Below are 14,528 nucleotides of genomic sequence, written 5' to 3'. Positions count from 1 at the left end.
ATCCTCATTCATTAATCCAGGCAATCACTACATAAAATAAAGGTGCTTAAGAAATAATTACATTTCCTCCACTCTGTTACTGTCCAAGTGAAGGATTAATTAAAAATTTCCTCCAGCAAAGATCTTAATTCCTCATTCCCTCAGCCTTATCCATGAGACTCCTATGAAGTTTAAATCCTTATTAATACGTTCTTGCCAAGAATTAGAATTTTCAGACCAAGACACTTTTCCCAATTTCCTGCGTATGAAAACCACGAATCATCCTGAATCTCCGAAGAAGTTTCCCTGAAAATGGATGACAAATAAAAATTAAATAACCTTTTTAGGGAATTTTAGGATGATATTAAAGCAGATTTTAAACCAAGGAGCAAATCTCTATTATTTCCTCTTTAGGTAATAGAATATTTTTAACAAATATACTAATTGAAGAACTACCTGAATATTCAAATATATTTGAAGTCTTAAAAAGCAAATGAATAATAAAAATCCTGTGATTGAAGATAAATGTTAAAACATTGGATTGACTTCTGGATACATGAAATGATCCCAAAAAGTGCACTGGTGGAAGGAAATCCCAAAACTCCAAGTCTTTGCATGATTTAGGAGGAAGGAAATCCCAAAAATTTCAGTAAAATAAAGGTGTTGGACTTAAAAGGTTCAGTGGGCAGGGAATTCCATCGGGTGAAATCCAGCCCCAGTGGTGCTCCTGGTTTGGGAATCCCGAGTGGAGTGAAATCTCTTTTTTTCCACCCCAGGGTGAGTAAAAGGTGATGCTGCCACTGCCTGAATTTCCAGTTTCAAGCCCTGATTTTAGGGCTTCACCTTCCCCATCACCCCCTGTCTGTGCGAGCTGCACTGGGGAAGGAAATTCCCATTTTTGAATTCCACTGACGGAAATCCCCGTTTCTGAATCCAAGGAAGGAAATTCCCATTTTTGAATTCCACTGACGGAAATCCCCGTTTCTGAATCCAAGGAAGGAAATTCCCATTTTTGAATCCCAAGGAAGGAAATTCCCATTTTTGAATCCAGGGAAGGAAATTCCCATTTCTGAATCCAAGGAAGGAAATCCCCATTTCTGAATCCCAAGGAAGGAAATCCCCATTTCTGAACCCAAGGAAGAAAATTCTCATTTTTGAATCCCAAGGAAGGAAATTCCCATTTTTGAATCCAAGGAAGGAAATTCCTATTTTTGAATTCCACTGAAGGAAATCCCCATTTCTGAATCCCAAGGAAGGAAATTCCCATTTTTGAATTCCACTGAAGGAAATCCCCATTTCTGAATCCCAAGGAAGGAAATCCCCATTTCTGAACCCAAGGAAGAAAATTCTCATTTTTGAATCCCAAGGAAGGAAATTCCCATTTTTGAATCCAAGGAAGGAAATTCCTATTTTTGAATTCCACTGAAGGAAATCCCCATTTCTGAATCCCAAGGAAGGAAATTCCCATTTTTGAATTCCACTGAAGGAAATCCCCATTTCTGAATCCCAAGGAAGGAAATTCCCATTTTTGAATCAGGGGAAGGAAATTCCCATTTCTGAATCCCAAGGAAGGAAATTCCCATTTCTGAATCCAAGGAAGGAAATTCCCATTTCTGAATCCAAGGAAGGAAATTCCCATTTCTGAATCCCAAGGAAGGAAATTCCCGTTTCTGAATCCCAAGGAAGGAAATCCCCGTTTCTGAATCCCAAGGAAGGCAATTCCCATTTCTGAATCCAAGGAAGGAAATTCCCATTTCTGAATCCAAGGAAGGAAATTCCCGTTTCTGAATCCCAAGGAAGGAAATCCCCGTTTCTGAATCCCAAGGAAGGAAATTCCCATTTTTGACCAGTCCATCACTGCTCCTCCGCCTGCCCAGGATGAATTCAGCCCCAAACACTCCCCAGTAATTAACCCCAGTAATTAAAGGCTGACTGCAGCCCTGGAACCTGCATCCCAGATGTTTTTCCCAGCTGGAATCTGGGTGGGAACACTTTGAAGGAGCTGGGATCCACCCAGAAGGACCCAAAGGCCATCAAACCATCATTAAAAACCACTCCAAGGAGCTCCAGGAATGGTTTTTTTTTTTGGAGCTCCTTTTCCATGGAAAGCAGAGACACTGCAGCTCTGACAGGATCCATTCCCAAAAATTCCTTTTTTTTAATGATTTTTTTTTTTTTTTTCCTTCAGGCCACTGAAAAATCACTCAAATATTTCCAGATTGTAACCTACATTAAAAAAAACAATCCAAAAAACCAGAAAAAGCCATTTCCAAGCTTTTTTTTTCCCAGCTGTTTCGAAGGCTCTGCGTAACTCAGAGCACTCCAGTGATTCATGCTCCCTGCAGATGTCTGGGGCATTTATCACGGCCATAAAATCTTATCAGAAATATCATTTTAGCGCTTCATTTTTAAATAGAAACAATTTCAAAACTGGAACAGCTGCTGTGGAATTCCTAAATACAAGGATTTATTTATTTTTTATTTTTTTTTAGGAAAAGTCTGACTGTGATTCCATGCAATATTTGGGGTTCTACTTTTCCTGTGCCTTAATTCATTTTTCACTGAATTCTCTCAAGAACAAACCCAGGAGTTCTCAAAGTTTCATTTTATTAAATGAATCCAGAAAAGCAGCAACTCGAGTTTCCCTTTCCTGACTGCACAGCAGAGTAAAAGTTTGCAGAATGCCTTCCTCTATTTTCCAAAGGTATCAGGCAATATTCCACATTTTAAATAGAACTTCCAGAAAAAACTGATAGAATATAAAAATATAAGAGGATCAGTCAAACCTGCAAACTGCCAGTGTAGGAAAATGGCCAAAAATCACTGTGTAATACAGGGAAAAGTTTGAAAAATGCACAAAATAATTTTAATAATTATGGATCAATGGAAATAATTGCTTTTTTTTATACATAATTTTCTCAGCAGAGTGTTGAAGACAGGAGCAAAGCAAAGGGCAGGATTTAACAGTCAAATAAACAGCAATATATCAATAAACATCACCAGGAAAGAAATGTAACAAACAGTTTGGAAAATAAACAAAACCATCAAATTAAACGGATCAATCCCATTCAGGGTAAGTAAGTCTTAAACAGAAGATACATAAATATATTCAGCATTATTTAAATATAAATTGAATGCTCCTATTTGATTTATTTGACCAGTGTTTCACTTTTAATGCTTTTTATCACTGATAAAAAAGGCCCAGGGAACAGACCTTGCCTGTAGGCCAGCTGTAATAATTTACTTTATATATAAATACATTGTTTCTTGTCATGATTTTTAATCAGAGAAATACAATTTAAAACGTTATTATTAAATTTTTAACTTTGGTCTTTACCATGAAGCTGCTTGAACATCATAGGGAGGTAAGAAAAAAGAGAAAAAAGAGCATTATTGCAAGAATTGAATTTAATTACGCCGCAAAGTGAACACACGTGCTGGAGAAGAGTTAATGATAAATTCTTGCATGAGAGTTGAGTAATAAAGCAGGTAAAATAATCTTAATTTTATACAAGAAATAAACCTGTCTGCGTTAAAATTCCCAACAATCAGCATTTAATACTGCTTAAAACATTGCTTTTTAGCTGAGTCAGACTTCCAGTAAATTAAATTACAGATCTGTAGGTACTAAAATAAAACATTTTAAAATCACCAAATTGACACTTTGCAGCAGAAAACTGCATTTGAGTACTTTTCCTTCAAGATAATTGTAATTAAATTTTACTTACAAACTTGCAATTAAATTCTATTTACGCACTGTCAGTGAAAATCAGTGGAATCAGAATCACTCCAGAAAGTGAAATAGGAAAATTCAGATTTTATCCTTATGCCTCTTCCCAAATAATCTTTAAAGGTTCCTCTTCATGAATTGAAAATATTTGAAATACACACTCCAAATCCATGGGGAGATGAACCGTCATTGACTGAACACACCCAAAACACCACGGCGATTCTTCTTCCCCAAAAAGAGCAAGAAACACAAGAAAAAAGGGACAATAAAAGTCCCAAATAATCAAGGTTTGGTGCAAAAAATCTGAGCAAAAACTGTGCAGAACCACAGGAAACCCGCAAGACAATGAGCTCAATCCGTGCTAACTCAGAGCACCAGTGAAGGTGCATTAAATTCATTTAAATCGGAGACCAAACGCAAAAAAAATCCTATAAAAACAAGGACTCAGGAGTAAACCATCAAGGGAAATAAAAAGATTAAATAATAAAAGTGCAGGATATGGCCCTTCCACTTCCTTTTCTATCAGCTTATTGTTACACGCTCTTTTTAACAGTTACAAATTGCAATTTATGACGAGTTCTGATCACGGGAGGTGCTTGTGAACTCTGCGGCTTTCAGGTGAAGAATTTCACGTCCCAAAAGGCAAAATATCATTAAAAATAAAATGTTCTGGTCAGCAAAAAGAGGTGCTGACGACCACAAGCAGTTTTTTGCTAACAAAATACCCACCTGTATGCCGATATCCTGAGGAATATTCGCTGTATTCGCGCAAATTTGGAGTTTGACGCCGAAATTTTATATATGTATTTTATTTTTTATTAAATTTTACATAATGTTTTTATACATATAGAACAAACTTGCAGAGTTTTACTCACCCCAGTTTTATCACAGAGACGTAAAGTGTTGAAAGATCCCACGGCAAATAATTCTCCATCCAGAGCCCAGGCAATGGAGGTGATGGGATATTCGTGGGGCTGGGAATTGTACAGGGCACGGCCAAAACTGTCCCAAACCTGCGGCAAAATTCAGATTTCCAGCCCTGCCAGCTCGCTTCGGGTGCCTTTTTATTGTTCCAGAAGGATGTTTCAGTGTCATTGCAAAAATCACCATTGTTACGGTTCACTTCTGGTTTATATATATATTTTATTTGTATTTTTGTTACTCCAGAAGTAGAATTTCTTCTCATGTTTTCAGCATAACTTGAAAATTCACCTGTATTATAGCTCGCTTTTAATATATTTTGCATTTTTATTATTCCTGAAGATTAATTTCCTCTTATGTTTTAGTGTCATTGCAAAAATCACCATTGTTACAGTTCACTTTTGGTTTATATATATATTTTTTTGTATTTTTGTTACTCCAGAAGTAAAATTTCCTCTCATATTTTCAGTATAACTTGAAAAATCACCTGTATTACAGCTCATTTTTTACATATTTTGCATTTTTATTATTCCTGAAGATTAATTTCCCCTTCTGTTTCAGTGTCATTGCAAAAATCGCCATTGTTACGATTCACTTTTGGTTTATATATATATTTTATGTGTATTTTTGTTACCCCAGAAGTGGAATTTCCTCTCATGTTTTCAGTATAACTTGAAAATTCACCTGTATTATAGCTCACTTTTAATATATGTTGCATTTTTATTATTCCAGAATTAGAATTTCCCCTCATGTTTTAGTGTCATTGCAAAAATCACCATTGTTACAGTTCACTTTAGGTTTTTTTTTTTTTTTTTTTTTTTTGTATTTTTGTTACTCCACAAGTAGAATTTCCTCTCATGTTTTCAGTATAACTTGAAAAATCACCTGTATTACAGCTCATTTTTAACATATTTTGCATTTTTATTATTCCTGAAGATTAATTTCCCCTTCTGTTTCAGTGTCATTGCAAAAATCACCATTGTTACGATTCACTTTCAGTTTATATATATATTTTATTTGTATTTTTGTTACTCCAGAAGTGGAATTTCCTCTCATGTTTTCAGTATAACTTGAAAAATCACCTGTATTATAGCTCATTTTAATATATTTTGCATTTTTATCATTCCTGAAGATTAATTTCCCCTTCTGTTTTAGTGTCATTGCAAAAATCATCATTGTTACAGTTCACTTCTGGTTTATATATATATTTTTTATGTGTATTTTTGTTACTCCAGAAGTAAAATTTCCTCTCATGTTTTCAGTATAACTTGAAAAATCACCTGTATGATAGCTCGCTTTTAATATATGTTGCATTTTTATTATTCCAGAATTAGAATTTCCCCTCATGTTTTAGTGTCATTGCAAAAATCACCATTGTTACAGTTCACTTTCTGTTTATGTATTTTTTTTTTGTATTTTTGTTACTCCAGAAGTAGAATTTCCTCTCATGTTTTCAGTATAACTTGAAAATTCACCTGTATTATAGCTTGCTTTTAATATATGTTGCATTTTTATTATTCCTGAAGATTAATTTCCCCTTATGTTTCAGTGTCATTGCAAAAATCACCATTGTTACAGTTCACTTTCGGTTTATATATATATTTTTTTGTATTTTTGTTACTCCAGAAGTAGAATTTCTTCTCATGTTTTCAGTACAGCTTGAAAAATCACCTGTATTATAGCTCACTTTTAATTTTTTTTTTCATTTTTATTATTCAAGAAGTATAATTTTCCCTCATATTTTAGTGTAACTAGAAAAATCACCTATATTACAGTTCACTTTTAGTTTACATCTATTTTTTTTTGTATTTTTATCATTTCAGAACCATCATTTTCCCTCATGATTAAGGGTAACTGGAAAAATCACCTATATTATAACTCATTTTTATTTTATATATACACTCATCCTACTTTTACTATTCCAGAGGTATAATTTTCCCTCATGACATAGAAATTGTAGAAATAATTAACCAAGTTAATTAAGTGTAATCGTATCATTTTATATATATATAAAATTATTATTATTTAATTAGAATTGTTATTTAACGCAACAGACTTTGCTTTTTGCCATGGCAAAAAACGCCACCTCATTCTGGATAAAATATTCTGTATAAAATATTTTGCACCGCTGGGTTTTATTTTCTGCAAATTATCCCAAATCTATAAAAGAACCACGAGGTTTATTCAGCTTGCAATCATGAGACCCCTCTGCAAATTATATTTAAAAAAAAAAAGAGATTTTTTAAATGGAAATCAACAGAATACCAGGAAGCCAATCCACAAAACAATTTTATAATTTGTTGGATTTTTAAAATTGCTTAATTGTCTATATTCTATCACAGCAGCTACACAATTAAATGCCAGAACCAACACCTGACACATTTAAAAATCAGTTTTTATTTAAGGGAAGATACATAAAATGCGCTTTGCATTTTGGATGCAGATTATATTAATATATTTCCTACATCCAAATATGCATTAACATATTTTAAAGTTTACTGAGGGATTCGCTGATGTTTCTGTAGTAGAAAAGAGCAGCTTTATCTCCTCTATTTTGATATGTCAGCTTATATTAATTCAGATAACCCCTTTTTTATTTGTACATATTTTTATTTTTGTTTCACTCCCATTTTACCCGTTTTTTTCCTATTATATTTAAAAAACATTTGTTACTTTTGGTTATTACACAGAGCGAGGTGTATTTATAAATAATGCAATATTTTTTTTCTTGAAAAGCCTAATATTTCTCATTTCATTTTGGGCCTCCATGATAAAAATTCAGAATTTCAGGATACCTGATCAATGTTTTTGGTCGTGTAGTTAAAACCGGAACCAGAGCTCACCTTGTATCTGCAATCCTCCCCTGCAGAAAGAATCACGTCGTTCACTGAATTCCAGTCAGTTTTTAAAATCAGGCCGTCGTGGGCTTTCCACTGAAACGGAAAAAAAAATCAATTCAACGGATGCAGCAATTCTGCCAACTCCTATTTTTAATATTTCTCACCCGTTGCACTTGATGATCTTGAAGGTTTCTTACCAACCTTAACAATTTTATGATTTAGCAGAGAAATAAATTAAATAAAGCCTGAACGAGGCAGAATCAAAGCACAGAAAGCTGCACTGAAATCTTGTTTACAACAGCTGCTCCTTCACAAGAGGAAAGGCTTTGGACCTTTATTTATGCCAGTAAATCTTATTAATTAATCAGATCATTAGTGGTACCTGCAGAACTTTAGCATTTGGCTGGAGGGGTTTGATAATCAGCTGCTTCCCTGAGGTGTAGAGAACTTTGTCAGAGTCCGGTGCCCAGGCCACTGAGTACACTGCTGCTCCTGTGGGCGTGGAAAACAGGGAAAAACATGGCAAAAACATGGGAAAAAACACGGAAAAAATGTCGGAAAAACAGGGAAAAAACAGGGAAAAAACTGGGAAAAAACATGGAAAAAACTGGGAAAAACTAGGAAAAAAATGGGAAAAAATATGGAAAAAATATGGAAAAAACCATGGAAAACACTCCTGGGGTTCAGCTGAACAAACCCTGCAGGAATTCCTACAGCAAGGCACCTGTCCTCTTAATGTGTCTACTAAAATATACTGTATTTTAGTATATATCATAATTATAGCAGCAACATATATTATTTTAATATCTAAATAATAATATGGATAAGATACAACAGTGCATAATAAGTTCAATATGTAACTATGTATAATATATAGAAGTATATTTAAGTACATAAAATCCAATACATAATTATTTCATTAAATATATTAGAGTTGTAGTACATAAATAGCAATGTAGGTAATGCAGTATTATATGAATATACATTACACGTTTCTCAAGTCTCTTTATCTATTGCAATTTACCCCATTATCAGTTTTGAAAACTTTTACAAATAAACTGTTTCAAGTCCAGAAAAGCAACAGGAAATGGCTGCATTTTATATTTATATTCAGATTTTATCCACTGATACAAGTTAAGTCCCAACTGCCACCCCAGACATACAGAAAATCAAAATAACACTCACCAAGAGACATCAGAAAATGAATTTTTTTCACCCCAAATTATGAGGCTGAACACAAACGTAGGAGGAAAAAGCTTTGTGTTGCACCTAAATGATTCTTTTTTAGATTTTTGGGCACCGCAATTAACAGAGATTTTTTGTTTTGCTGCACAAACATCCCATTCACAAAAAACTTCCAAAATAAACGACAATAAATAAAACCGGCCCACAGACCTGACGGATTTTTCCCAATTAACTGAAACTTTCTTTGACTGAAGCCCCCAGAATTTTGTATCTGGAAAAAAAACCTGACTGTTCCGTTTTAAAATCACGTTCCAGTTTTCAAATTGGATTTTTTGAACACAGAATAAAGCAAAAATTAGATGGAAAAACATCCAAGGAAATAAAGAAGAATTTTAAAAAGTCAGACTTGCCAACTATGCAAATATTTTCCGTATTATTTGACAGGATTTGTCTCCTCTGAAGAAAAATCAAAGGACTTTGCTACTTGATTCCTTGAAATAAAACTAAGGAAGTTAAGTAAAAAGCATCTCCAAGTATTAAACTGAGCAATTGAATTCAAATTGTTCAAAACCCCATTTTTTTAACGGTAATAAAAAAACCCCCAAAGGCTTAAAAATGCTCTTAGAGGGTAAAATTCTCAGTGACAATTTTGGCATCCTAAATTCTGTTTCCGAGAATGACTCGGGAGTAATTTTGTATGGGAATATTTTGATGAGATTTAGATAATGAAGCGACAGAACTGCTACGACCGCCCTAAAATCACGCAGTATCTCCTCTCTTCTCTCCGTGCAAAAAGCTGATTTTTGTTATGGTTAAACTCCATCTGAGCTCCCAAATATTCACCCCCTAAACTGAGACCCGGCGTCGTCGCCCCTGGGAGATTTCTGTATTTCAGAGATTTGCTGGTAGGGGATTTTATTCCTCAAAAATACAGAATTATGGCAGATTTTTTTTCTCACTTGTCAAACCACCAGAGCAGACAAATCCCAGAAACACAACATATATTAAAGCAATGTGGCTCTGGCTGTTTTCCTCCTGGCAATTCCTGGTGAAAATGCCATAAATTCTGTCACCAGCTGGAGCAGAAATTCTAAATAAACTCTTTTTTTTTTTTCCTGTCCTGTCTTAATGCTGATCTAACAATCAGAAGAGTTTTCTATTTAAACCAAATGTTTCCCTTTTTTTTTTTTATGATGGTTGAGGACTTTAACCACAATTTCCAGGGCTTAACAGCAGGAGCTGAGTTAACTCATTTCCTTCTGCACTTAACAAGGGCTGGGTTGGGAAAACGCTGCCAACACCCTGGAAAACCCAGAGGAACAGGCACAGTGCAGGGATTAACAGGAATATTCTGGGAGAAAAGGAGGGAAAAAGGCAGAAAATCGGGATTTGAGGAAGGAAAATCCACTTTATCCCACAGCGGACTTGGGAATCCCAAGAGCTCGTGCGCGATTTTGGATTGTCACAGGAGGAGAAGCATGGACTGAAATCATTTTAATTCGTGTGAGGGTGTCTCCAAAAGAATAAATTCCTCCCTGGGAGGGTGGGGAAGGCTGGGATGGAATTCCCACGTTTGCTGGGGCTGCTCCTGGATCCCAGGAAATGTCCAAGGCCAGGTTTGGGATAGCAGGAGGTGTCCCTGCCGTGGAGGGGATGAGCTTCAAGGTCCTTCCAACCCAACCCAACCCATTCCAGGATTCCACAGGATTCCATGATAATCTTGTGGGTTCCCAACTCATTATCTAAGAAATCCATGGAAAAAAGCTCCCTCATCAAAATGGATCCCAAATACAACATTTCAGCATAAGAAGGTGGAACAAAAAGAAGAATTTTAAGGGAGCTCAAGGAGGAAAAATGGCCAAAGCCAGAACAGGGACGTGGATCATCATCCCAAAATATGAGCCTGAAAAGTTATTTCCAACACAAAGAGTGGAATGAGGCAAAGGAATGTTGGCAATGGGCATTTTTTCAGTTCTTTTTATAATAAAGGAAGGGAAAAACTGGTTGAACACGATGCACCTCCCTGAAACACCCAGAATCCTGTCCTGATCCCAGGCACGGCCACGCTTACAACGGGGACTGTGGGATTCTGACTCTGAATTTCAAGATTTTAAGTTGAAAACACAAATATGAGGTGACAGTTATCCCATGGGGACTCAACTGTGCTTTTGTGCTGCACCAGAAACATGCAGAAACCAGGAAAATATGAAAATTCGAATTTCAAACTACAGCACAGAATTAATGTATATGCTTTTTCAAACCTCAAATAAGCAAAATAATGCACAAAAAATTTGACAACATCAACTGAGAAATACTGAAGAGTATGTGCTTCAATTTGAATATTTTTTTTTAAAATTCTAGTTCAGTTGGTTTATCTTTCCACCTGTCAAACACTGCATGTGAACTTCCTTAAAAGCACTGAAATGCATTTTACACTCACTGCTGTGGTTAAAATGCCTTCCCCAGGTTGAAAGAACTCAGATCATTTGTTTCAGACAGAGATAAGGGCCTGACATTTAACCCAAGCCCAGGTGTGTGTGGTTTCTTCAAAAATGTCAGAAGGTCACATGGGCTCCATCTATGAAGTCTGAAAAACAAAATTTAGCTGAGGATCCTCACTGAAACGGCACCAAATCCTTAGGGTGGGACTGAGACTGCTGCCCAAAAATATCACAACGCTTTCAATTTGAAAAAGGAAACATCAAAAAAAAATAAATCTTACCAAAATGCAACTCTGATTCACATTTAATTTTAATTAAGGCCTCAGCACCCTTGAACAAACCATCACTGCTGTACTTAGGGGCTGCTGTTTAAATATATTTCAGAATAACCCAAATGAACGGGTCCTGCTGGAGCTTTGAGCACACGAACTCACCTTGCTGAGCCAAAGTGGATCTCAGCATTCCACTTTTGGACCAGATTTTCACTTGGCCATCTTCCCCAGCTGCAAACGAGCACAGAAATCAGCAAATGCCATGCAGGAATCAGGTTAATCAGTATCTGTATTTACTCAGGAAACCCCTGAGTTCAAATAAATCCAGCTTTTGTTACAGGTAAATTCCTTTCGTTTAGTCTTCCAAACATGCAATAGGAAGAAAGTGAAGGAATAATATTTAAGATGGTTCTTTTGTTATGATTAACAGGTTTTCCTCTCCTGAAAATCTCTGAATTCTTTTCTGAAGCTGCTCCTAGGAAGGGAAATCCCATGATTATTGAACTATCCCAAATTCTGTATTTTTGATTCCTTCAGTGGCCCAGAAGCTGCTCAAAGGAGCCCCAGGGGAGCAGGAGCAGATTTGATGGATCAAACTGGAGATTTCACAGCTAATAAATGGTGAAAGCGAAGATAACTCTGTTTGGATGGCTTCAATTTTCTACCATAACTGCGTGTTACCAAATAACACAGTTTATTTATTGAAGAATTAATTGCTAAACACTACACAGCACAGATAGGGCTGTGTCAACAGCACAGAATTCCTGATGTGGTGTCATTTTTAAAATGCTCTGGGCCTTCAATTTAGGCTTCCCAGATCCAATTAGTGAGGAAAAAGGTGAAATTAATGGATTCTTCCATTCAAATATAATTTATTTACCACATCTCAGGTTTTTATAGCTGGCCAATGTCGTTTTAGATGTTTAAAAAATTGTTAAAAAAAACCCCCTCAAAATTAAAAATCTTATTTGTGCATATTTGGTGCAGTTGAAATATGACCATAAAAATATTTTAAGTGGTGCAGTAGCAATGATTTATTTACCCTTCCTCCAAGTACAGCTGTGGTATAAGAGGAGTTGATCTCCTCAGAACAAATTGGAAGTGGTGATGAATTCCCACACTCCCAAAAAAGTGTCAGTGTCATGCAGCCTCATAAAAAAAAAATTTAAAAAAAAGGGATTCAAAAGACAATTTTGACTTTGTCTTTGGAGAAGTTCCTGAAGCAAAGCTGTCTTTAAAAGGAACAATATTTCCGTCCCTCTGGGATTTCAGAGGAACAGGCCAGACAGAGTTCCTTGAAGCAGCATTTCGGAGTCTGGAAACGAGCAGATCCAAAATTATCTTCAGTTCTTGTGGCCTGAGCTGGAACTTGTCCAGAGGAATCAGCTGTGCTCCATCAGCAGGAGGCTGACACCACCAGAGAGCCCAGCACAGGCAATTTCAGCAGCTCCCCTTAACACCCAGATAGAATTTGGGACAAAAAACACCAAAAGCAACTAAGTAACAAAAGATTTGGGACAAAAAAAATGGTGTGGAAATGAAGAAATTGTGGGTTCATTCTCCTAGTATTGATATAAACAGGTTGGAGGTGATAATTACTGATGATTAAGGTATAAAGCACAGGAATATTCAAGATCAATGAGCCTTTTTGGCTAAAAAACCCCAAATGTGCAGGGATTTAAATGTACCAACTTAGCAAGTTTTTCTTGTAACGGATAGAAAAAAAAAAGAAATAAAATATTCTCCTTTCTGAAGTTCAGAACAGCCACAAAACCATCTAAGCACCCGATATTAAAACATTTGCTTTCAAGTAGATTGGATGACTTAAATGAAAAAAAGAGAAATACTTTTACTAGGTCTATTCGTTAAAATGAACAACACTCAACTAAAATAACATTAATTGAACAGTACAAAATCCACTCCTAATAAACAAGGTGATAACAAGCTCTGTGATAATTAAGGCCAAAAAAAGAGCAGATTATTATTTTAGGTTTCAAAGCACTTTATTAAGATAGGAATGCTCACCTGTAACCAGGGCTGTTCCCTCATAATTCCACCTTCCTGCAAGGACAGCTCCACCGTGTGCTTCCACACTTTTCTCCACTCTTCCTAGCTTGGAAATCAAGTGGAATTTCCCTAAAAAAAACCCCAAACATATATATATATACAGTGTATATAGTTTACATAATTATGGATAATTAATGATGGTGTAAATTATTAATTATACTGCACTATTAATTACCTTATATTATAGCAGTGCTGGTACCTTCTGTGGAAAACACAGACACAAACCAAGAAATCAACAATACAAAGAAAACATCCAATTGTTTTTCACAGCTGAAATCAGAACTATTCCTGCTTCCATGCTGGAGCTGGGATGGAATTCCACAGCAGCCAAGCCCAACGTTTGTAATGATTTCAACAGAAGCATCAGGAAGTTTTTCTTCCCAAATAAGGGATGCTGCTTAAATCCAGGAAGATCAAATTTAAACTGGAGCAAAGAGCAGACAATGGAGAGCTTGGAAAAATGAGCAGTCCAGTAATTGAAATGAACTACTTTAAAATCGAATTATTTTTAGTATTCTTTGATTTAAACTGCCAGACCGAACCACTGCAAGGAAGCTCCCGAGTGACCAGAACTTTTGGCACAACCATCCAGCCAAATCTCTGCCAATGCAAGATTTCCAAGGAAAAGACTTTTAACACTGATAAAAAACCTACGGTTTGGATAAATCAGTTCACTTGAACAGATCATTTAAAATATCATGGAATCCCAGACTGGTTTGGGTTGGAAGGGACCTTAGACCCCAATGGGCAGGGACACCTTTCACAGACCAGGTTGCTCCAAGCCCCCTCCAACACTTCCAAGGTGTTAATTTAATGCATTCCATTAATTTATAACTACAAAATAGAATTTATCTCATTAATGCATCACTCATCTCTCAGGTCTGAGATTTTCATGTGTAAGGAATAATTGGATTTAAAGGAATTCAATGTTATTTTCTCCAATTCAATTGCCAAAATGGCTTTTTCTGCTTTTACATTAGAAGCAACTTCTGTTTCCTGATAAATAAATCTTTTCTTTTCTGCACCTTTTTCCATGCTTTGTCTTTGTTCCATCTGCATCCAAGACCTTTTCCATAGGAGAATCCTCAAACCA

At 35.8% G+C, this 14,528-nt stretch overlaps 1 protein-coding gene across 4 annotated transcripts in view; it reads right to left on the bottom strand.

Moving 5' to 3' along the window:
- IFT80 (intraflagellar transport 80) overlaps positions 1-14,528 on the bottom strand; it is a 32,386-nt gene that overhangs the window by 13,841 nt on the left and 4,017 nt on the right. For 3 of the 4 annotated variants that reach the window (XM_058421952.1, XM_058421951.1, XM_058421953.1), the window contains exons 4-8: positions 13,394-13,504; positions 11,531-11,599; positions 7,853-7,962; positions 7,474-7,563; positions 4,585-4,722 (exon numbers count right to left, since the gene is read on the bottom strand). In XM_058421952.1, the coding sequence (XP_058277935.1) occupies positions 4,585-4,722; positions 7,474-7,563; positions 7,853-7,962; positions 11,531-11,599; positions 13,394-13,504 (518 nt within the window). The remainder of the gene's footprint in view (positions 1-4,584; positions 4,723-7,473; positions 7,564-7,852; positions 7,963-11,530; positions 11,600-13,393; positions 13,505-14,528) is intronic. The other variant, XM_058421954.1, reaches the window with a different exon arrangement.

Source organism: Hirundo rustica, chromosome 10 (genome assembly GCF_015227805.2).
Source record: "Hirundo rustica isolate bHirRus1 chromosome 10, bHirRus1.pri.v3, whole genome shotgun sequence".
Lineage (NCBI taxonomy): Eukaryota > Metazoa > Chordata > Aves > Passeriformes > Hirundinidae > Hirundo > Hirundo rustica.
The sequence above is the reverse complement of the archived record's forward strand: the minus strand, read 5'-3'. Positions and strand labels throughout refer to the sequence as shown.